Source organism: Camelus bactrianus, chromosome 5 (assembly GCF_048773025.1).
Source record: "Camelus bactrianus isolate YW-2024 breed Bactrian camel chromosome 5, ASM4877302v1, whole genome shotgun sequence".
NCBI lineage: Eukaryota > Metazoa > Chordata > Mammalia > Artiodactyla > Camelidae > Camelus > Camelus bactrianus.
The window spans coordinates 99435417-99459894 of NC_133543.1; the positions used below are offsets into that span (position 1 = coordinate 99435417).

Genomic DNA, 24478 nt, shown 5'->3' on the forward strand with positions numbered 1-24478 from the left:
TTGTAGATTCCCCAGAAATTTTTATATAAACAGTCATGTCATCTGCAAATTAGGGACAGCTTTATTTCTTTCTGATCCAGTTGCCTTATATTTCTTTTCTGTACCTCATTGCAAAAGCTAGGGCCACCAGTATAACACTGAACAGAAGTAGTGAAAGCAGAAATCCTTTCATTTCTTTCAATCTTAAAAGGAAACCATTTAGTTTTTCACTGTTAAGTATGTTAGCAGTAGGCTTTTTAAGGTAACCTTTATCAGTTTGAGGATTTTCTTGTTTTGATAATTTTAATTATGAATGGGTGTTGAATTTTTTCAGATGCCTTTCTTTGTATCTATTGAAATGATCATACGGAGTTTCTCCTTTATTTTGTTAAAAGGACAAATTAAATTAATTGACTTTCAAATGTTAAACCAACCTTGTGTTCCTGGGAAAAACCCTATTTCCTCATGATGTACTATGCTTTAATTTATTGTTGGATTCAATTTGCTGTTATGTTGTTAAGGATTTTTGCATCTATATCCATGGGAGATATTGATCTGTGATTTTCTTTCTTTACTTTCGTCTTTGTCGGGTTTTGGCACATAGAGTAAGCTGGCTTTATAAAACAGGTAAGCTAGCATCATAAAGCAAGGAGGGTCATTGTTCCTCCCTCTATTTTCTTTCTTTTTTTTTTTTTTTTTTACATTTTTTATTGAATTATAGTCATTTTACAATGTTGTGTCAAATTCCATTGTAGAGCACAATTTTTCAGTTATACATGAACATACATATATTCATTGTCAATTTTTTTTTTCGCTGTGAGCTACCACAAGATCTTGTGTATATTTCCCTGTGCTATACAGTATAATCTTGTTTATCTATTCTACATTTTGAAATCCCAGTCTGTCCCTTCCCACCGCCCTCCCCCTTGGCAACCACAAGTTTGTATTCTATGTCTATGAGTCTGTTTCTGTTTTGTATTTATGTTTTTTTTAGATTTCACATATGAGCGATCTCATATGGTATTTTTCTTTCTCTTTCTGGCTTACTTCACTTAGAATGACATTCTCCAGGAACATCCGTGTTGCTGTAAATGGCGTTATGTTGTCGTTTTTTATGGCTGAATAGTATTCCATTGTATAAATGTACCACATCTTCTTTATCCAGTCATCTGTTGATGGACATTTAGGCTGTTTCCATGTCTTGGCTATTGTAAATAGTGCTGCTGTGAACCTTTGGGTGCAGGTGTCATTTTGAAGTAGGGTTCCTTCTGCATAGATGCCCAGGAGCGGGATGACTAGGTCATATGGTAAGTCTGTTCCTAGTCTTTTGAGGAATCTCCATACTGTTTTCCACAGTGGCTGCACCAACCTGCATTCCCACCAGCAGTGTAGGAGGGTTCCCTTTTCTCCACAGCCTCTCTAGCATTTGTCATTTGTGGACTTTCGAATGATGGCCATTCTGACTGGTGTGAGGTGATACCTCATTGTAGTTTTGATTTGCATTTCTCTGATAATTAGTGACACTGAGCATTTTTTCATGTGCCTATTGATCATTTGTATGTCTACCTTGGAGAATTGCTTGTTTAGGTCTTCTGCCCATTTTTGGATGGGGTTGTTTGTTTCTTTCTTGTTAAGTTGTATGAGCTAGTTATATATTCTGGAGATCAAGCCTTTGTCAGTTTCACTTGGAAAAATTTTCTCCCATTCCATAGGTTGTCATTTTGTTTTACTTATGGTTTCCTTTGCTGTGCAGAAGCTTGTAAGTTTAATTAGGTCCCATTTGTTAATTCTTGCTTTTATTTCTATTGCTTGGGTAGACTGCCCTAGAAGAACATTTTTGAGATATGTGTCAGATAATGTTTTGTATTTTCTTCTAGGAGGTTTATTGTATCTTGTCTTATGTTTAAGTCTTTGATCCATTTTGAGTTTATTTTTGTGTATGGTGTACTCCCTCTACTTTCTGATACAGTTTGGGGTTACTTCTTAAATTTTTGTTAAAATTTACCAGTGAAACTGGATGTGTATTTTTCTTTGGGGGAAGGTTTTTGAAAAATTTGATAATACATTAAATTTTTAAAGAGGTACAGTCTATTCAGACTATTTTTGTTCCTTGTTCTACATTGACACTTCATGCACTCCTTCTTTTCCCCTCTGGTTTCTGTCTTTTGGAGGAAAAGGTGGAAACTTCCCTAGAGAAGGGATGTCCGGGGCTTACTGGCTCTCTCCATTCCAACTCCCTGAACCATGCTGGCACCAAGGAGGCGCTCTAGAAATATCTGTTGGGTTGATTGGTTTGTTGTTGCTGTGTCTCTATGCCTTGGCGTCTCTGGGAAGCTTTCTGTCTCCTCTGTCCACAGGGGACTGTGTCATAGCTGTGTAATGACAGAGGGAGGTGGCTCCTGAGTCAGGCCAGCTGGCCTTGGCTGACCCACATGTCATGCCCTCCCACTGCGGCTGTCCAGATACCTGGGGGTGTGTCCACGGCCCTGGCAGACAGACCCTCTGAGTCAGGGCTTGCCAAGGGAAGAAATATTTTCAACCTTTTCCGGTTTTGGTTTTTGTTTAAATGTTAAATCCTATGATTGCAATTACTTCTTTTCATTTTTGAAATACACTTGAAATACCAGAGGAACACAGGAAGCTTGGTCAGAGGAAAGGGGTAAACTGTCTAAAGTTGGGAGGGTGGTTGCAGGTAAGGAGGGATTATCCTCAAAGTCACATTGCCTGTGGCCTACCTGACTGCCTGAGAGTGGGTCTGAGATGCCCTTTCTTGGACTGCTTGCCAGTGACAGCCCCTTGACTGGGTACATTAGTCAGCTGGGGAGTGAAAGAAAGGAGGTGATTTGGACAGGGCATCTCTGTAGGAACAAAGGAAGTCTAGATAACTTAAAAATACCTTTTACTGTAGACATTTTGGAAAATGCAGAATACCCGAAGGAAAAGAAAAAAACCCATGATGTCAGCTTCTAGTTTTCCAGTCTGAGTGTGTCCTGTCCTTTAAAATTCTTTTTTTTTTTTAGCAGAGTAGTATAATATAAATATGGCCTTTAATAAATTCTTTGTAAACTTTGTTTTTCCCTTTGGTATTTTGTTTGCTTTCTGGCTTCATGGCGTGGTTCACTTCCCATACGGCCTTGAGATCAGCTCATCAGTAAAGGTGCAGGAGACCTTGTCCTGGGGGTGTGTACCTGGCGAGTCAGCAGGTGGACTTGTCCTTACCTTGGGGCACTTTGCTCTGGGAAGTCTGACTGCCTGATCAGCTTGACCTTCAGTGATCAGAAAAGTGCTTGGCAGGCAGACCTTGGGCTGTAGAGGTTGCTTGTGAGTTCTCGTCTCTGCCCTCCCTTCCCCTCCATACTTGTCAGCTGTAAGTGTACTGTAGATGCACTTGGTGATATGCAGATTCATCATCAAATAATCCCAGAGGAAAACAGATGACTTATGACAGCCTGGTGGCTTTCAGAGTTGATTGCTAAAGCATTCCTGTTCTACTCCCTCCATCCCCATGTCCCTTCTGGACTCACTACCAGGGTACTTCAGTTAGATTTCATCATCACTGGTATAATAATAATTCTAGATGTTGGAACTAACGACTTTGAGCTAATTGTTCCTTCTGTGCAGTAACCAAGAGGGAGATGCAATGACAGCCCTTTCTGCTGCATTGTGTTTCTCTAACAAAAAGTACACTGACCTAGCAGCTGAAAGCCCAGAGCACCAGCAGCAGGGTGCTGCCAGCCCGGGAGGAGCACAGCCCTGGGCTGCAGGCTCTGCCTGGAAACTGCTCACTGGATGTGGGATCTGCGTGCATTTTACCTGTCTCTGTAACTCAGCTGCAGTAACTCCCACCCATGAAGCTCCTTCATTTTTTTAAAAGGTGAAGTTCTGTATTCACGTAGTATTTCCTTATGCTCTTTTAAAGTTTGTACAGTATTCTTGTTTTTGTTAGGACTGCTATTTTGTTAGTGCTTGGTACAGTACTGAGTGGTCTGCCCCAGCTCATCCTTTCCCGCGAGCCTTACTGTTTTTGCTGTGCACTTTTGTAGAATGTGAGGGTTTGCAGCAACTCAAATATTGCATTATAGTAAAAACACCTGTAATGCTTTACCAATGCTAAATAAAATTGTTCTTTTATTCACTTTTTTTTAAAAACAAATAACCGATTAAATAAGTAAGGACACATAACCAAAACGAACAGAAACCACTCAGAAGTCTTATCACTGAGAGCCTAGATACAAACACTATTATAGAGACTGTAGTTCTCAAACATGGGAGGAATTAAGGAGTGGGGAGGTGATATTTGCCCACAGAGGGCACTTGGCAATTGGAGACACTTTGGATTGTGACAGCTGGGGGCAGGGGTGCGAGGGCATGCTGCTTCGTGTCCAGGGGTGCTGCTCGCCGCTTTACAATCCTCTGAGACAGCTCCCACAACAAAGAATGACTAGGTCCAAAAATGTCAGTAATGCCAAGGTTGAGAAACCCTGATGGAGACAAATTTTAGATTTTTTCCTGTGAGTATCAGTATATATACTTTAGTTTTATAAAAAGTGGAATCAGTTATGCATACTAACTTGTAACCTGCTTGGGGAGGGTATAGCTCAGTGGTAAAGCACGTGCTTAGCGTACACGAGGTCCTGGGTTCAATCCCCAGTACCTCTATTAAATAAGTAAGTAAATAAATAAACCTAATTACCACCCCAAACAAAAACAAAAACAAAATTTCAACAAATTTGTGACTTGTTTTTAAAATTTATTGTATTATGAACATCTCTGCATTCTTTTATGTTATATTAAATTGTTTTATATTATATTATGAACATCTCTGTCTGCATTCTTATCACCCTTTTTAAAATTAGCTAAATGGTAGTTCGTCATATGAACATGTCATTATTTCTGCATCCCACCATTCCCCAGTTTTTGGAGATTGAGGCTATGTCTAGTGTTTTCCTATTGGAAGCATGATAGGTTTTGTTTGTTGGTGTTTTGCCTTCTGCTTGCCAGCTTCCTGTTTCCTGCCTGCTGTTGGGGACTCGCCCTCTGGGGCATCACCCCCACACCTTGGTGCCCTTGGAGGGTGACGGTATCCCTCCCCCCAGTGGCTCCCTGCCCCTGCCACCTGCTCGGGGCCATCTCCAGTCTCTAAGGTTTCCCTCACATTGAACACATTTCAGAGCTCATGAAGCACTGTTGAAATATTGAATAGATTAATAACTCCAAATATTTTTGTCATGTTTCAATTTTAGGTATAATTTTTACTTTTTGCTTCATTTACTTTTTGTTTCTTTTGAAAAACTCTGTCTTCTGATAGATTACACATGATTTTGACTTGCGCCCAGTTGGCTCTTCTCCCTGCCTGGGCGTCCTGTGGTCCCTATGGCTGATGTGTCCTCAGGAGGGTGGGGAGGTGGTCAGGGCAGGGTGGAGGGTGCTGGACTTTGATGGGATGCTCTGGGTCCCTGGGCCGGTCGAGTAGCTGGTGGTGGGGACCCTTTTTGCCCCCAGAGCTGCCCTGAGACTGGAGATGAGGTACAGCTTGAGAGAGGAAAGTGCCGTGTCTGCAGTTTGTGTCTGAGTTCCCCTCCAGGGGGCAGTGTGCAGGGACGGGAGCCTGGGGGTCCGGACCGGCATCCGGGCCACTTTCCCACAGTGACTTCCAGGAGCTTGTTTGCGTGGCGGTGTCTATTTTTGTGTTTCGTATGACACTCTGTGAGGAAGTCCGGTGTCTACGCACATCCCAGCTGTTGTGAATAGTTTGTCTCAGGGGGCTTCAAGGTAGGGATTTGTGTTTGGCGAATCCAGAGTTTGGGGCAGCATCAGACCAGCAGGATGTGAGTAACAGGAAGTGACAGAAATTACCCAGCGCGCCAGATGCTTATTCTCGGCCACCTTTCCGATCCCCACAGGCTGGGACACTATATTTAGCTGAGTATTTCCAGGTTCCTAATCCCCTGTGTGTGGACACTGTCCCTTTATTCCTGTTCCGGTCAGTGGCTGAACTGTGCATGCTGATTGGTTCCTCTGAGTCCCTGGTCTGCTTTGGAGACATACAGGTTCTTGTCCATCGCCTTTAAAAGTTGAGCTTTGTTTTTCCTGGGCCACTTCAGTTCTGATCCATTTTGAGCAGTTGGAATGTTCTGAAAGGGGAGAGAGCGGCAGGTAAGAGTTCCAGGTGATGGTGGGGGATGAGGCCGTGGGAAGCCATGTGGGAAAGTAGTTAAAATCATAAGGATTTAAAATTGTAGGTTATTGTAAGTATCTCTAGAGGGTATTGATTTTTGTCTCCTATTTCTTAGAAGCAGAAGGCTGGGATTTTTTAAAGCTGTGGGCTGGGTGGTGTGACTTCACCTGCATGATAGAAACGCTTTTTGGTCACCACCTGGCCAGATAGAAATAAGCTCCTCTGCAATGAATTCTCATTGCCTGAGCTTTGTCACAGGAGAGATTTTACCCCAATCGCCAGACACTGTGGAGCCTGGAAGTGGTCTTCCCAGGAGGAGTGCTCCCTCCTCGTTCACGGTGCCATAGATGCGGGTGACTTCTACCCAGTGGTGTTGGGGGGGGGGTGCTGCAGGCGCGTGTTGACCAGATGCCCACATGGGCTGCTCAGTGTCCCCTGCGCCTGGGTGTCTGCGTGACTGGGCCATCTTGATGTGGGAGCAGCTGGGGGGCCAACTGTTTGTTCTTGTCATCGACTCACATGCCCTGACCTGTGCTGGCCTTCGGACCAGTGCCTTCCTGCTGTAGGACAGCAGGTGACATCTCCCACCACTAACAGCAGTAACAGCCTGTCTCCTTCACTGGGGGAGTGACCCTGGGGTGCAGGTACTGATTCCCATTTTGTAGGTTAGGAAGCTGAGGCCCGGGAAGGACAAGTCATTTGTACCAGTGGCCTCTGCCATCTCAGTCTGTGGCAGCCACTGTGCCCTGCTGCTGCTCTCTGCCACAGCCCTCATTCTGACCCCGAGGCTTGTTGAGCTGGCTTGTCCTTGAGCAGCAGAACTTGCATTTCCATGCGCTTTTGAGAATCCTCGAAAGGGAAGCTTCTGGGCCGTGATGTTAGCTTCTGGTGGCTGCCACCCTAATGATTCACGGAAAGGGGGTGTGCTGGAAGGGAAGGTTCTTTGTTGATCTCTAAAAGCTTCCTTCTGAGTGGTCCAGCTAGCACTTCCCCCTTCCTCCCTTCAGAAAGCATCAACCTTATTCTCACACATTCAGCCAGCTCTTTGGGATTCAGAAATCCACTCTGGGGTGAGAAATTCGAGAGGCAAATTAGAATGGTTATGTCTGTGTGAAATGCACATGTGACCCCATGTGAGCGCCTGGAGGAGGGCGTCTGTGCGGTGAGTGAATGAGCGTGTGACCACCAAGTGCAGGCGCCCGGAGATGCCCCGCTTTTACCAGCAGAGTCGGCTGCAGGTGTGGCTTGAGGCTGACCCACTCCCTTTTTAAAGGCTAATCTACAACCACAAGGCAAACTGTAAATTTATATTATAAACCATCAGTGCAACAAATTATACATACGCGATAGGGGTGTGTATATGTATAAATACTTTAAACTATAAATACAAAACATGGTGTATATCTCTAGCCCGAGCTTGGATATTTTGGCATATTTTTGTGCCAAAACATTTGACGTGTTTAAAAATTATTAAATATTTTAGACATTCAAAAAGTAACATAATGAACAATTATATACACTTCCAAGCCTGAGAAGGACACATTATGGATGCACTTGGAGTCCTTTTTTTTTTTATTCCTTTTCTTATCTTGTTCCCCCCCCAGCCCTCCCTCCCCAGAGGTCACCCCCATTCTGAGTTTGGTGTTTAGCATTTGTCTGCATGTTTTTATACTTTCTCCACTCATATATATGTCGATATAAACAGTACATAATATTGTTTAGCCAGTTTAAAAGTTTCGAATGAATGGTGTTAGGCTGCACACCTGCAGTTTGCTTTTTTCTCACCCAGCATTGTGTTTCCAAGATTTGTCCATGTGGATGCATTCGTCTTTAGTTAAGTGATTCAAGGTTCAGAGTTCAAGGACTGATTCCTGATTCCTGGAATTAAATCAGAATTTCAAGGGAGTGGGACATGAGCCTCAGAACTTTTCAAAGTAAGTACAGCTTGAGTGGAGGCTCACAATGCCGCAGAATTAATTTTATGGCTTGCGTTGGGATGCAGTGTATGACGTGTCCCACTGTTGACTTGTTTTCCCAGATTTCACATTAGAACAGCGCTACCTGGAACAGTCTTACACTCGTCTTTCTGGGCATACAGCACGAGTTTCTCTCTAGTGTGCATCTGAGGGTACAAGTGCCAGGGGTGCACATCTTCAGCTTGATGAGATACTGTCAAGTTGCTCTCCAAAACTTTCCTGTTTTAAGCAGCCATGAACAGTGGTGACTTATGAGTGACTTCATTTCTTTTTTACTGTAGCCAGGCTGATGGCAGAGTGATGGAGCCTCATGGATGAGATAAGACACTTGGCATGGTCAAGATTTCCATAGACATCTCAGCCTCAGCATGTCCAGCATTGACTGCTGTTGCCCACCTCCAACCTCAAAGCCTGCTCACAGCCTTGCCCGCCCCGGGATGGCAGCTGTCTCCCCGTCTGTTCCATAGGTCTTTGCTGGCTCCTGTCCCTCCAGTCTGTCAGGAGACCCTTGTTGCCTTTGGAACACGTCAGAGTCTAGCCCCTCCCTTCCTCTTCACCTCTTGATGGAACAGCTGAGCACCCTCCCAAAAGGTTTCCTGATTCTGCCTTGCTCCCGTGCCCAGTTTTCAACAAAGCAACCAGAATGATGGTTTTTAAACCCGTCAGGTGTCAGCATTCTGCTCAAAAGCTCCGGGCCTCCTCATTTCACTCGGAGTAAAAGCGGAGTCCCTCCGGGCGCCCACACAGCACTCTGTGGCCTGGCTGCTTCTCCAGGCTTGCCTGGCTCCTCTCCCTGCATCCTTCCCGTCTTTTCCAGTGAGGCCTACGTGGATCCTTTCACCTCCTTTTTCTGGTCTTTTTTCTTCCGTAGACTTATCACCAGCTACTACTCTCATACTTGTAATTTACTTTTTTATTGTAGTATATATTTTCTACCTGCGTTTGAATGTAAGCTCCATGGGAAAAGGGATCTTGTCTGTTTATTCAAGTGAAAGAGAGCACGAATTTATTTCTGAGAAGAAAGGAGGAATTTGGAGCCTGAAGATGAGGGTTGAGCATGGAAGAGGAGGGAAGGGGAAGTTGAGGCCTCCCGGGTGCAGTCAGCAGGAGGTCGGTTCTCGGTGTATGCGAGCGGGGCCTGTCTGGTGGGCAGTGGGGTCTGTGGGTTCAGAGCTTATCTTGGTGGTGTTTCTGGTTGCACCTGGAGCGCACCTGCTGTTGGAAGGGCGGGGGGCCTGGCCCCCTGGAAGTGCAGTGCTATTTGAGGTCAGGACCCGTGGTTCACGGCTGACGTAAGACATAGCTTCACTGATTTCTCTAGCACTGTCAAGTGTGTAGAAGCGAGTCCTGCCACTTCCGGTGCTCTGCCTTGTGCAGGTGCGACTTCCAGGCCACATGGCACAGCCTGAAAACAATGAGTACTGTGACCCTCATGTACTTGGACTCAGCATACGTGGAGGACCCAATCTGGTTTCCTTTGAGAATGTGTACCCAGGGTGTGTCCACATAATATTTCCTTGGCAAGTCAGATGTTTCATGAGTTTACACCACCTACAGATAAAGGGCTTTAGCAAGATAAGATTATACCGTTCTTAGGAAATACAGCCTTGTTCTGAATGCTTAAGATTAAATTTAAACACATTAGATGTTAGAAAGTGTTGTTGGCTGTGGTTACTTATTTTTAATTAAACCTTTTATTTTGAGATCATTGCATGGAATTGAAATAATACAGAGATCCTTTGTGCCCTTTACCCAGTTCCATCCGCTGGCAACATGCGAAATCTCACAACCAGTAAGTTGACATTAGTACAGTCAAGGTCCAGAAAGCTTCCATCTCCACAGGGATCCCCTGGTTGTCCTTTTATAGTCACAGCCGCTCTGGTCCTTAACCCCAGCAACCACCAATCTGTTCTTCATTTCTGTAATTGTGTCGCTCAAGAATGTTCTATAAATGGGACCAGGCAGTATGTAACCTTTTGGGATCGTCCCCCCCACCCCGGCAGAGCTCCCTGGGGATCCCTCTAGGTTGCTGTGTGTATGGTAGTTTCTTTTCATACGGATACGTGTTCCATGGGATGGGCGTACCAGCATGAGTGCAATCATTTACCAATGAAGGACATCTTTCCAGTTTTTGGTGATTGTGAATAAAGCTGCTGTAAACATTCATGAACAGGTTTTTGTGTGAACATAAGCCTTCATTTCTTTGAGACAAATGCCCAAGAGTGCAGTTGCTGGGTTGTCTTGTAGTTTCATGTTTGGTTTTATAAGAAACTGCCCAACTGTTTTGCCCAGTGGCCACACCATACTACATCTCCACCAATAGCATGAGCCAGTTTCTCCACATCTTCACCAGCATTTGGCGTTGTCACTTTTCTATTTTAGCCATTCTCATAGGTGTACAGTCATACTACACTGTCACTTTAAGGAGCATTTCCTTAATGGCCAGTGACGTGGGTTACCTTTTCTTGTGCTTATTTGCCTCTGTATGTCCTCTGACACTGTAGGGATGTGGCCGGCAGGGGTGAAAGTCCCTACTTGGTCTTCTCTGGACAACACGTGGCAGGTGCTGGAGCCTCACTGCTGCCTGAGGAGGTGGGCTTGGGGGCCACAGGTGTTTTGTGGTGTTTGGCGGGAGTAGAGGGGTTATTGGCTACTCTCCTACTCTTGATTCTGCCTCATTAGGCTCCCCTTTCCTGGACCCGCAGCTGGAGGAGACAGGCTTTTGGTGAGCTCTTACTTTTTTTCTGTACCCATTGGTGTTTCTGGCTGGTTTCTTCAGCTCCATGTCTAGGATGTCTGGGGCTAACAGAGACCCCAGGGAGCTCAGTGCCCTGTCATTCCTCAGGCCTGAGGCTTCTAGCCTGTCAGTCCTCTTCTCCTCACCCTTCGGAGCCTTCTCATATTTTTTTTTATGTCTAATGTCCAAGGTTTTGGTTGTCCTTAGCCAGAGGAACAAGGGAAAGTATGTCTAACCATCTTCCTGGAATCAGAAGTCCACTGGTTACTGTTACAATTTTTTGAATCTGTGAAATCTGACGACCCAGACGGCGTGTCTGCTCCGTCTGCTTGCCCTGCGTGTCGTGGCCTTTGAACCATCCCGGTCTCAAGGCCTCACATTTATTACTGCTGAGGTTTTTGGTTTGGCTCGTGGCTCCAGCATGACAAAGTTTGCAGGATCTCAATCTTTTTGTCATTTAAGGTCTCATTTACAAATGAGGGGCAGGTCCCAATCTGTGGTTGGAAATTACTGGACAGGACGTTGCTGTGAATCATGGACTGCCCTTGTCATCATCCCCCAGATGGCATTTCCCCACCCTCTGTTTTGAACTCTTGGGAAACCTGGTCAGAGTGAGAGGAGCAGCGGTCAGATGACTCAGTAGATGTCCGCATCATCCTTGTGCTGATCCTCAGGCCAGATCCCTGCCAGAAAGGAAATGTGATGTGCCAGACACTGCTTGTTCCACGTGAGCCTGGGGGAACTCCTGGCGACTGCCTGTTCTTCCCCACCTCTCCCTGCCATTCCTGGCATTGCTCACATGGCAGTCCTGCCGGGAATCCAGGTGGGGGCCGCTGTTGGGTAGAGGTTAGGGGCCAGGCCTGGAGACAGCCGGCGTGGTGCCCCCTCCCGCTTCATTAGCTGTGGGACTTGGGGCAAGTCACGCGGCAGTCCCCACTTGACTCTTCTGGTACCAACTCCCTTATGTATGTTGTGCAGAAGATGGAACAAGCAGACACCTGTCAACACCTGGCAGATTTCCCAGGACCACTGAGGGCCCGGCCAGGGCTTCCCTGTCGTATCAGCTCCTGTGTGTGTGACTCGGGTGTCTGCCTTCTCCACTGAAACATCATAGCTGTGTGTTTCCAGCATGTTTTCCTTGATTTCTCAAAGATCTCTGCCGGTGGTTTAGTAACCTCCTTGGCTAATTCTCCCCAGGACATTGGGAGCTGTTTGTCTGGCTGGATGTCTTAGACTCATTTGGAGTATCTAGTATTTTCTTGTATCTCCTGGAAGATCATCTGTATAAGAGGATGGAAGCAAAAATTAATAAGCAAAAAAAAAAAGAGAGAGAAGTTTTAAAGTTCTTTTTTGGTCTTTAGCATATATTTTAAGCTTAAGACTTTATTGAGGTATAGTCAGTTTAGATTGTGTCAATTTCTGGTGTACAGCACAATGCTTCAGTCATACATGAATATGCATATATTAATTTTCATATTCTTTTTCACCATAAGATATTGATACTACAAGATACTGAATTTATTTCCCTGTGCCATACAGTATAAACTTGTTTATCTATTTTTAAGACTTAAAAATTTTTTTTTGAATAGATAATACATGCATATGATACAGAGATCAAAAGGATGAAAATGTATAAAGGAAGCTTTCCAGCCCCTCTAGGCTAGGTTACTTTTCCCTCTGCACACATGCTGTTCCTACAGTTTGCTTTGAGCACTTAACGGCACGTCTGAGAGGTGGTTCCCTGTAAGTGCATGAAGGGTAAGTAGCTTCAGTCTGTTTAGGGCCGTGTAGTCTTCCAGTATATGAATGTCACCCCCAGTCATACATTGGTCAGTATTTGAGTTGTTTCTTTTGTCTTTACAGTGAACTTGCACGAATAACCGTGTATGTACTCCATGTCAGTTCCCATGCAGGCATATTTGTAGAAACACTATTGCTAAGACAGGTGTCTGTTTTAAGGTTTGCTGCATTTCACCAAATGTTCTCCAGAGGAGTTGCATTGTTTACATCTCAGTGTATGAGACTCACCAGAGCATGTTATCAAACTTCTCTGTGAATTTTGTAGGTTAAAAAAAGGTATCTTGTAATTTTAATTTGCATTTATCTTATGAGTAAGGTTGAGCACTTGTTTCATTTGTTTAGGACGCACCCAATATTTTACTGTAGCTCTGCCAGTCTCTCGTGTCCGTCTTCTTTTGCCTCTCTCTTATACATTGAGTTTACTAGCCAGACTTTGTCTGAGGATCTGGGCAGCTATGCCACTTTGATTCCGTTACATGGTTAGTTTTATTCCAAATTCTGTATTCTTTTTACTGAAATACAGCATAAAAGTGCACTGAGTAGACAGACAGCTTGACAGATGTTCCAGATCTAGGAACAGTCATTAGCAGCCCCCAGTGGCTCTCCTTTGTGCCCCTCTCCCCAAAAGCTACTGCTAGAAGCAACTAGCTTCTCACCCCATAGATTAGATTTACTTTTTTTTTTTAAATTAATGCATAATGAAATTATATCAACAATATATGTGTTCACTGTGTCTGCCTCTTTCAGCATTGTGAAACTCATCACACTACGGCAGGTAGCAGCAGGTGGCTCATTCTCATTGCTCTGCAGTTCCATTGTATTAATATATTACTGCTGATTTATCTGCTTTACCAATACAGGGCATCTGGGTCGTGTCCAGTGCAGGCCTATTAGGAGCAGCGGTGCCAGGAACATTCTCGCCTGTGTCTTGATGAGAAGGATACGTGTTTGTCTTTCTGTTGGGCCCATGGGTGAATTGCTGAGCTATAGGGTGGCTGGAAGTTCAGCTTTACTGTTTTCCAAAGTAGTTGTCTCAGACTGCATTCCCAGCAGCACCGTAGGAGAGTTCTCGTAGCTCCGTGTCCTCACCAACACTTGATGGTGTCTTTTGACACCGAATGCTTTTTTAGTTCAGCTGCTGTGGAAGGTGGATCACACTGGGGTTTTAATTTCCACTTCCCAGATAACTAAGCAGTTGGGCACCTTTTCATGTACTGAACTCGCCATTTGTGAAGTAACTGCTGTGAGATAACTGTTGAAGTCTTTTGTCCCTTTTCCTGTTAGTTGCTCTGCTTCTTTCCTTACTGATTTTTAAGTTCTTCTACCTTCAGGAGAATTCCAGCCAGTGTCTAAGAACTCAGATCTGTTTATCGGGCTTCTGGCCTGCCTCAGAGGGTCCTGTGAGAAATGCTTCCGCCTTTTCCCTGTTCTTCCTCTTGATGACTTTTCTGTTTCATTTGTTTTCTGACTTCGAGGTCTGTGGTGTGCCTTTCACTCAAATTCATGGGTTTCCACATAGCTGTCCGTCTTCCTGCTTTGTGGTGTTACTCTGCTCTGTCCCCTGGTGCCGGGGCTGCTTGTTCCAGTCACAGCCCAGCCTGCTCAGTCTTGGTGGTGTCACTGATTTGTCCTGTCAAGTTCACTTTAATACCCTACGTTTAACTTGCATTTACCTTTCAAGTTCATTTAGTTTTATGAGCTATTTCTTACCGTATACATTTGCTTGGAAAATACAGTGTATCTTTTGGTCCCTACAGTCTTTTCCGTGTGAGGGTGAGGTTTTGGGGAGTTCTAACTTTTTCACACCACTCCGTGGTTGCTGGGAGTTACAGTGCTGGCTGCAGTCCAAACTGATGGGCAGTCTCGTTACTCCTTAGGGCCTCTCCCCTGAACCCTGCCTTCTTCCCGCCCTGGTCATATCCAACACCTGCTTTTCTCCTGGGTTCTGTCCTGCCCGCTCTGTCTCCACAACCAAGGGGTGGAATAGGAAATTCTGTCCAAGACTTCTCTCTCAGAAACAGCCCATGTTCCTTTCCTCCTGAGGAGACCCTCCCACCCTCACCTCTCCCATTGGGCCCCAGGGTGTGAGGCCTGCTCCCTAGGGTTTGGGGAGCTTCCCCAGGGCTGGAAGGCTGCTGAGGAGCCTGCAGGAGACCAGGGGGAGAGGGAGGGGCAATCATGACTCGTCTTGAAATACGGAAATACGGATTTCTGTCTCGGCGGTGGTAGAGCGTGATCAGAGAGTCATGAGCTAGGAGGTGGACTTTTGGCCCCAGAACGGTCTCAGGAAGATGTTGCCCACAGGAAGAGCCAACTTTTGTTTCTGTCAAATAGAAAATACCCTAAAGTCAGGACCTAGAGCTGAAATAGCACCGAGGGTGAGGAGGTGCCGGCCTCAGCACTGTGCCGGGTCCCCGCCCCAGACCTCACAGCACTAGGAGGTGGCGTCACCATGAATAGCCCCAGTTGTCAGCTGAGTGACAGGAGGCAGCTGCTCCAAGTTGCAAGCTTGGCAGGGCTTCAGGCCTGGGGTGTGCCCCGAGCACCATGTGCCGGCCCTGCTGGGTCCTGTCTACGTCTGTTCCCACTCAGCTTGGGGCAGCCTGTCAGGTAGCCTGTCATCTCCCCTTTTCTGGAAGAGAGCCAGCCAGTCAGTGGCCAGGTGGGGTTCAGATCAAGTCTGTCTGAGGCTTCTTCAAACAGGCATGAGAATTTAAAAAAAAAAAAAAAAAAAGACTGACAACCAGGTTCTTGGACATTCACCTGCTGGTCAGTATTATTCTCTGTAAACAGTTGCACAGATGAGGAGATGACATCATTTATCATTTGTTCCACTAACTCACTGTCTTCAAACACAACCATTTTGTTGATAACTTGCTGCCCAGTGGTGCCCAGTACCCGCGAAGCTGTTTCAGGAAAGCCCGCTCCTTTGGCACGTGGAGGATGGTGGGCCCACGGGTCTGTCTTCCCAGATGACATAGCTGAGTTCTGAAAAATGTGGGCATTTCATTGCATTAAGGTTGTCACAGGAGTAAAACAAGACCTAAAGCAGAATGGGCATTAAAAAAACCTCACAGTTCTCCTCTGTGAATGTCATAGTGAGTAACTCCTAATACAATCCTTGAGTTATGCAAAATAAGTTACTGTCTTTCTGTAATTGTATTTATTATGCTCATAAAGCTGTTCAAATGTTAAAACTCACCCCGAGTGCATAATAAAGAAGTGTTTGCTGAGATTTTATGGACAGTTACTGATGAAAATTCCCTATACACTGACCCCAGGCCATTGGCAGTTGCCAGCCTGCCGTGGCTTTCCCTGACTGCCCTGTCCAGGGCACCCACTGCCTCCTTACAAATGACCCACTTTATCTTCAGTGTCTAAAGTTGCTTTCTGGTTTGTCTGTTTCTCCCCAGTGTAAGTCCTGTGTGAGTAAGAACCTCGTCTGCCAGGCTTTGGAAGCCCAGGTCCAGAGCAGACACTCAGCAAGCATCCGCGGGGTGGGTGTGTGGTTGGCTCTGGGATGTGGGCGGGTGCTCTCCACGCGTGAAAGAGCAGCTCCTTCCTCCCAGCAGAGGAGGGCACACGGCTTCTCCCCATCTCCCCTCACCCTCTCCTGGCCTTACCTCTTCTTGCACCCACCCTGGCCTCTGTGAGGACTTGTCCCAGTTACCCTGGTTGTGGAAGAATGAGCGGCATCGTGCATTTGTGGCCTGGTTCTAAGTGTCCCCTTCTGTGATTAAGCTTTGTAGGAAGTTTATGGAAGTCACTGAAGAGATCATCTATAAAACACAGTTTCTAAATTTTCTGAACCAGAAAAATGATCATCTAATGACTTAAGTTGAGTGTTCGTAAATTAGAGCTTTCTAATAAAAACGAAAGCTATAAGATGGGCAAAATCCAAAAGTTAAATAACATATTTTATCAGAGAATCCGTGAGGAAGCAGACGTTTTCCTAACACTGCTGGTGGGAATGCAAATGATACAACCCCCGTGGAGGGGAATTTGGCAATAGTAGTAAAATTACATATGCATTTATTCTTTGTCAGGGCGGTTCTGCTTCTAGGAATTTATCCCCAAAATACCTCGGTAAAAAATATGAAGAGATCCATGCAAAGGCTGTTCATTGTGGCTCCTTTTGAAACAGCAATGTAGAATTTCCATGAATAGGGAGCTGGTTGAATGGACTCTGGTGCCACTGTGCAGAGAGGCAACCGAGCAGCTGTAGGAGAGAGTGAGGAACCGCCGTCCTTGCTGGGGAGTGATGGGCGGGATGCATGCACTTGACCTTGGACAGCCCCGGGTGAGGGGCACTGGCCTTCTGCACAGTTGAAAATCCACATATAATTTGTAATCGGCTCTCCTTTGCTGCAGCTCTTCCCTGTCCACGGTTTGCGTCTGCTGATCCAGCCAACCACGGATTGTGGAGTGTTTGCCATTGGAAAAAAACCTGCATATAAGTGGACCCTCACAGTTCAAATCTGTGTTTTTCAAGGGTCAACTGTGATTAAGTTAAACAAGCAAAGGGTGGAGAATAGTGTCTGTGGTATGCTACTGTTTTGAAAGGAGAGAGTATGAATATATACTTGTATTTGCATGTGTCTTAAAAATGGAAGGATAAACCACACTTTATTTATTACTAAAGCGACTTGGGGGAGGGAGGGAACCAGGATGAGAGGACACATACAAAAGCTGTGCCTTATTTTGCCATTTGCCTTTGAGACCATGTAGATATTTTACATCACTATAAAAAAATTAGGTATAAGTTTATAACTTTTAAGAATTTTGATAGACATTGTCAGATTTTTCCCTAAAACGTTTATACTCTGCCTTCTATTAGTACCTGAGGAGGACTCTTTTCTCTCACACCTTGGTCAACACTGGGTTATTGTCTTTAAGAACTGTGGCAGTCTGACAAGTGAAGAATGGTTTCTGTTTCACTTGTGTTCCTCAACAACTATAGTGATCAAGCATCTTTTTACTCCTTTTTTAGCCATTTTGTATTTCTTCTGTGAAATGCAAGTTCATAGCTTTTTTTTTCTATTGATTTATGAAAACTCTTTTATGTTGTCGATGTAATTTTCAATTGTTGATTATTACCAAGTTTGTGACCTGATTTCCAGTTCAGTTGTTCAGGCCTGACTATAGTAGCTGGTTGTTGATCTGTTGTCATATATTAAAGGTTTTTAAAAAAACATTTATGTATGATACATTTGAAATGCTCATGAAATTCCCAGAGTAACTGTGGACCAGACTTTCCCTGAGCTGTTCAAGTGCTGATCAGTTTTTCAGCTCTTCAGAGCGATAGAAACTGTGTTTTCTTCTCCTTTTTTGAGAATTTCCTATGGCTGGTTACTGTGTCCTAGCAGTAGATAGTTGGCAAATGTCCACTTACATTGATTTTTAGGGAATGTATAATCTAAATTTGATTGCCTTTTTGGTTTGAGATTGTTCCTGGTTTTTAATGACCCATGATGACCATTTTTCTGATCTGTTCGGTCGGATACCTGAATGAAACAGTACTTCTTCGTTAGGAAAAATACACACACACACACGCATACGGTGAAAGTAGGTTTTAAAAAGAATTTTCATAGTCACTAGCATTTGTCCTTTGCTCATGGTTGTATTGGATATGTTTCTTATTTCTTTCCTAGGTCATCACTCCATGTAGGAAACTCATCCTGTGTGCTGATAACAGAAAAGAAATGGAAGATTGGATTGCAGCACTGAAGACTGTCCAGAACAGGGAGCATTTTGAGGTTAAAGAAGAAAAACACCCCTTCTTGTTGCCCTCCCCTTAGTGTCCTGCCGCGTTGGGGCTGTGCGGTCTGGAGCGTTCTCAGCACACTCCTTGTAGCCCGAAGGCTCGGGGCTCATCCTTCGGGCCATCAGACAGCGCCCTCGTCCTCCTCTCCTCCCTTGGATTCTTCACTGAATCTCGTCCAAATTACCACATCAGAGTATCAGAGTGTTAAGCTATCACTTAAGCTCTTAGAGGGCCGCCTTATCTTTGCCGTCTTTGTTCGCGCTTGTAGCCCAGCCAGTACAGCATGGACCACTTCTCGGGGACGCACAACTGGTATGCCTGCTCCCACGCGAGGCCGACCTACTGCAACGTGTGCCGTGAGGCTCTGTCTGGGGTCACGTCCCACGGACTGTCCTGTGAAGGTATGGGCCACTTGTGAACCTCTGGGGGAAGGTGGCCTGAGGCTTGACGTAACAAAGCCTTAGAGATCCGAACATCGTCACCTTGGGCTAGTCAGGAGCAAACTGATTTTTATGACTCCATGCTTATTTATTTTGCCTACGGAGGGGTCTTGGGTAAATTACTTTTTTATAGTAATGGAACAGAGTAGAAAGGGAAGTGGTTGTAATGAGATATGAAAAGGAAACATAGGGGACACAGAAGGAAAAGAGACTTAAAATATCTGTCGGCCCCCGTCCCTCTCTGGGTAGACTGGGTTGTGGATTTAAAATTATCTCCCACATCTAGAGGGCGGGGCTGCAGCGTTTGGTCAGGAGCAGTGGGCAGGAGCAGAGAAAGGCAAGCTGTGGCCTTCTGCCCAATTTGCACCTGCTGCCTGAGTTTGGACAGCCCGTGAGCTTAATGGTTTTTACAATTTAAATGTTAGAAAAAAATCAGAAGACAACTACTGTTTTGTGACACAGAAAATCATGTGAAATTTAAATGTCAGTGTCTGTATGTGAATCACGGTCCGCGGCAGCCCTCGTGCTGCGGGGGCAGAGTCGTGTGTGCGCTGGCTCACGAAGCCCTGAGCTGCTTGCTGTATGGCCCTCTACAGAAAGCCTGCCGGCCCCGGGCTGGACTGGACGCCTGGTCTCGCCGTGATCAGTCTCTGCCCGTATCCTGGGTACAGTTTATCACTAGACTAACCATGTATGTTGGTTCCCAGCTTTCCCAGAGAGCAGGCTGTTCATCCCAGACCGCTGCCTCCATCATGGAGGCCCCCCCGGAGCAAGGCTCGGCGGGGTTAATGTGTCCATTCTCCCGCAGTGTGCAAATTTAAGGCCCACAAGCGCTGTGCTGTGCGTGCGACCAGTAACTGCAAGTGGACCACGTTGGCCTCCATCGGGAAAGACATCATTGAGGATGAGGACGGGGTATGCGTGGGGGACCGGCCCTGCGGCAGGGCTCCTGACCCCGCATGGCCCTCCCAGTGCTGGGGCCAGAAGGTCCCCACTCCCCTTGGCCTTTGCTCAGTTCTCTTCCTCGAAAGGAATGCGGGCAGGGTTTCCTTTGAGTTGGTCACACTGGTATTTGGGGGCGTGTGGGCCACTGCACCCCAAGCTCTGTCTGGTCCCTGTGAGTCACGGGTCCCTGGCCTGGGAGTGGTGCTGTGGACAGCTCTCTGCAGACCCCTCCCCACCCCTGTGCTGAGAAGACCATCTTAGTTAAGCTCATTTTGGAGCATTTTGGCCAAGGGCCCCCTTGGCCCGTGGGGAGGGCTGTGGGGCCGCCCCCAGCGCGGTATGTGGTTTGCAGATCGCCATGCCACACCAGTGGCTGGAGGGGAACCTGCCCGTGAGCGCTAAGTGCACGGTGTGCGACAAGACGTGTGGCAGCGTGCTGCGCCTGCAGGACTGGCGCTGCCTCTGGTGCAAGGCCATGGTGAGTGTGGCCGCTGGGGCTTTTGCCACGGGCACCATCCTTCTGCTGAATCCCGGTGAATTCCTGGGTGGGAACACAGGCCGCTGGCTCTGGAAGTGCCTGCTCCTGGAGGTGGGGCTGGGGAGAGTTCTGGTGTGTGGGAGGGAGGCCAGTGGCCCCCTGTGACATGTGGGTCCATGTTTCAGGTGCACACGGCGTGTAAAGAGTCCTTACTGAGCAAGTGCCCGCTGGGCCTGTGCAAAGTGTCTGTCATCCCACCCACCGCACTCAACAGCATCGATTCTGATGGTGGGTACCACCTGCTCCCTCACCTTCGTGTTTCCTCGTGCTTCTTTCTCCAGGCCTTCTCGTGTGCCCGCTCTGGAGTTGGTTACTGTGGGTGGTGGTTTGGGGAGGTGGTCGGAAAGAGGTCAGGTGGATCCATTTGGCTGTTGAGTAGAAACTAAGTGTAAGATGCTTCTGTGTCTTTGACGCGAGCTGTTGAAGTCGAGCTGTCCGTCAGCTGGTCTCCGCCTAGCAGTTGATACTGAGCAGCATGCTTCCCTGCCTGCTCTCACTGGTCCAGATGGTACATGATGATGCACTTTAACAGTGTTGGGTCAGGAACCTGGGGCACGTGTCTTAGGAAGTCAGCTCTGCCAGATGGACAGCAGGGTCTGACGTTTCGAGTCCTGTAAATGTGGGGTCGGACTGCACGGGGCCTCGCTTTCCTCCACGCAGGGAATGGCCTTGTGGGAATGTGTCAGTTACACTCTTGCTGGTTTCCTGGGTGGGGACATGTAAGTTATAGGTCCCTTGGGGGTGTCTACTTGTTACATGATGAAGAGTGCCCCTGGTGTCTTTCACGGCTCTCAAATTTTCTTCCGTCCTTTTCCATCCTCACACCCAGGATTCTGGAAGGCCACGTGTCCTCCGTCCTGCACGAGTCCATTGTTGGTCTTTGTCAATTCAAAAAGTGGGGACAACCAGGGTGTGAAGTTCCTCCGAAGATTCAAGCAGCTACTGAACCCTGCCCAGGTCTTTGACCTCATGAACGGAGGACCACATCTTGGGTAGGAAGCTTGTAAAATACCTCTTTCTTGGAGTTTAAACAAATGTTTGAAGATAATGCCTCCTTATTTAACAATTCAAAAATACAGAAAATTTTAAATAGGAAATAGAAGTTGTTTTTCTTGAACCATCCCCTCCCCAGATTCCACTGGCAGAGATGCCACTCTGAACGGGTCATAAAATTGCGTGTCCGTCCAGCTTTCGGTGTGTGTTTCAGTTGTGTGCACACAGACTCTTAAACTTGGGGTCTGCTTTTAATGGTGTTGCAGACAACAGTGTGGTCAGGTTTGATGTCAGTAGTTTCAGATCTGCCTCGTTCTTTTCAGCGGCTGCTGAGTATTGAGGAGGAGGCCTTTCTCCAGTGAGGCCAAAACAGGGGTTTTTCATTTTGGAGGACACACGCATTCCCTTAGCAGCAGGTGCACTGACAGATGTGCAAGGCCCAGTGTTTGGGGCAAAGTAAAAGCTTCACACAGGTGTTCTTTCCAGTTTTGTACAGTTTATCGGTTTGTGGAAAACGTGCTTCTGAGAATTTTGGCATTTGAACTAACTCCTTCGTCATTTGGAAGCACCCATGCAAGGTGGGCCTCCTGGTGTGGGAGGGAGATTGTCCAGCGCGCTTGTCATGGAAAGCGCCTGTGCTCTGTTGTGTGTTCTCCTGGGAGGCTCTGGGGAGTGTGTTGCTTTGGAGCCAGGTGCTTCTGTGATGTGAGCCTGGGGCTGGGCAGAGAGGGAGGCGCACGGGGCTGCTGGGGGTCTGCCATGTCGCTTTCCCCCTCGCAGCGAGGCACAGTTGGGGAATGGTCACCCAGGGCAGCTTTCCAGCCTGTTGGCACTCCTCTGGGCTTCCTCCCTGCCGAGGGGGGCACCCCACCCTGCGGTGATGCAGTAATAGGCTCAGGCTGCTGCTCCCCCCGCGCCGGGGTGTCAGAGGAGGCGGGGAGGCGGCCTCAGGCGGGCGGGCTGCGTGGTGGGACCCGAGAACGAGCACACATTCATTTTGAGACGCACAAAAGCCCTTGAGTTTGTAGTCAGCGTTAAGGACGAGACAGGACCACTTAGGTGCAGACCCACAGAGGTGCAGTGGGGCTCGGTTTAGAACATTCCCCTTTCTGGGAAGCAGCCTTGATCTCACTGTTCCTAACAGAACTTAGAGATACCGCTTCATCTTCCCAATTACTGGCCTTAACGTGTCCCCTCCTCTCCAGAGAGCAGGGGGCCTAGAGAGGCCCGTGTTCTTCAAGGACAGGCGGTGGTTTCTCTCCCGGCCAGAGAGCCAGCGCAGCCGCTGCTTCAGGACCTCACCTCTGTTTATGCCTCGTTTACGCCATGTCACTTGGGCCTGCCTGCTGTCCGAGGCCTTTCTCTGGCTGGGACTGTGCTAGATGGCAGGCCCATGAAGGTGGCGCCCTGCCTGCAGGGGGTGGGCACCCCAGGGCAGGTGCCCTGTCTCGCTGGCAGTGCGGTTTGCAAATTCTTTGGGAACCGAGGGACTTGTGAAGCTAATGGGCGTCTCCTCCCATTCAGTTTCTCCACTGGGCTAGCATTTGGGAGAGTTAGTTTTAATGGCGGGGAGCCCTCTGTGCAGAGGTGAGAACGCAGTGAGGGGTGGGCCAGGGTGCTGGCCGAGAGGTTTGAATCTTCCCTGGAAACAAGCAGCCACTTCTAAAGCTAGACACCCGAAGATGGGAAGATGACACTAGAAGCACAAACTGGAGGTGCCCTGAAGGAGCTGTGAGTAGGTAGGAGGCTCTTGCAGGGGTAATGAGAGAAGCAGTGGAGGCCTGCACTCAGGGGACACTGGGGTCTGGCCCAGTGACCAGGTAGGTGGTGGTGCTGCCTTTCTCTGAGGAAGGAAACCTAGGACCAGGAGGTGCCGTGCTACACCCAGGCGGCATGTCTTGGTAGACAAGTGCAAGTGCTGTTCTCCGGGAAATCCTAGGGGGCATCACTAGGGTCATTCGGGTCATTCAGGGTCATCAGCATCTGAGTGGCCCCTGAAGCCAACGTGGGGATAAGGCTACTGAGGAAGAGGCTGGGGAGTGAGCGGAGGCTGCAGGTGTCTGGGAGGGACACTGCGGGCAGGGTGACCAAGAGGCGCACAGGAAGGAGACGGGGGAGCAGCGTGAGTCAGTCGCCTGGGAGGACAGAATGGCTCAGAGGGACAGGGAAAGTGTGGACAGCAGCCTGCAGCCTCGGGCTCCTGAGCGGTCTGTGCAGGTGCTGGCTGAGCGCGGGGCTGGGAAGTGGGCCAGGGCCTGAGGATGGGAGGCCCCTGCGGCAGAGCCTGAGCACACCTGGGCTCTGGCCTCCAGGAGGCCTTTTCACAGGAGGGTGGGGTCAGCCGTGAGGTGTGCAGAGGGGGCATCTCAGGTCAGGACTAACTGGCCATCATTTGTCCCTTAGGATGGACCTCATTTCATTGACGTTATGTTTCTCCGCAGCTTACGCTTATTCCAGAAGTTTGACACGTTCCGGATTCTCGTTTGTGGTGGGGATGGCAGTGTTGGTTGGGTCCTCTCTGAAATCGACAGCCTCAACCTTCACAAACAGGTACTTGGGTGTGGAGGGGCCCAGCCCCAGGGAGAGTGATGCCACCAATACAGAGAGGCTGTGCCATCTCGGGTGACGCACCTCGTACCCTGGGGCCCCGCTCCGAGGTCTCAGAGGAAGAGCAGAGAGGTTGATGGCGTCGTGGGGCCCAGGGGCTGGACAAAAAGAACCCTGCAGTCCCCGAAACTCCCAGGCAAGGGCAGCTCTGGGCGCAGCTCCTTACTGGATGATGATGTAATCTACTGCCGGCTGCATCCTGCTGCTGAGCAGGGCTCAGAGGTATACTTGAACTTTAGGTCAGAGTTGGGGTTCACTGGACTTCGTGGGGCCTTCTTTTTGGGTATTAAATTAAAAATAGATTTTCCTGATTTTTAAAAAAGTGTTGATTGATTTTCTACTCCAGCTCCCTCATCCTCCCAAATAACCACTGCTAACGTTTATTTCAGTAACTATCCTTCAGACTTCTCTCCGTCAAACTGTGTCTGGTACAGTGTGTAGCGCAGCTTTGTTTAAATGGACGCATGCCACCCATACAGTAGCATATTGTATAGTAACACTGTGTGTTTTAAATCAGTTTT

The 24478-nt window shown here is 47.4% G+C and overlaps 1 protein-coding gene across 9 annotated transcripts in view; it reads left to right on the forward strand.

Annotated features, from left to right (window-relative positions):
* Positions 1-24478, forward strand: part of DGKD (diacylglycerol kinase delta) — a 101408-nt gene that overhangs the window by 48918 nt on the left and 28012 nt on the right. For 7 of the 9 annotated variants that reach the window (XR_012507204.1, XR_012507205.1, XR_012507208.1 and 4 more), the window contains 7 exons: positions 18322-18426; positions 18703-18835; positions 19683-19789; positions 20172-20297; positions 20483-20585; positions 21187-21349; positions 23792-23900. Coding sequence is in view for 4 of the 9 variants with exons in the window: in XM_074364510.1 (XP_074220611.1) it covers positions 18322-18426; positions 18703-18835; positions 19683-19789; positions 20172-20297; positions 20483-20585; positions 21187-21349; positions 23792-23900 (846 nt within the window). In the remaining 5 variants the exon portion in view is untranslated. Of the gene's footprint in view, positions 1-5921; positions 6136-10695; positions 10726-18321; positions 18427-18702; positions 18836-19682; positions 19790-20171; positions 20298-20482; positions 20586-21186; positions 21350-23791; positions 23901-24478 lie in introns of those variants that run through there. The other 2 variants (XR_012507207.1, XR_012507206.1) reach the window with 2 other exon arrangements.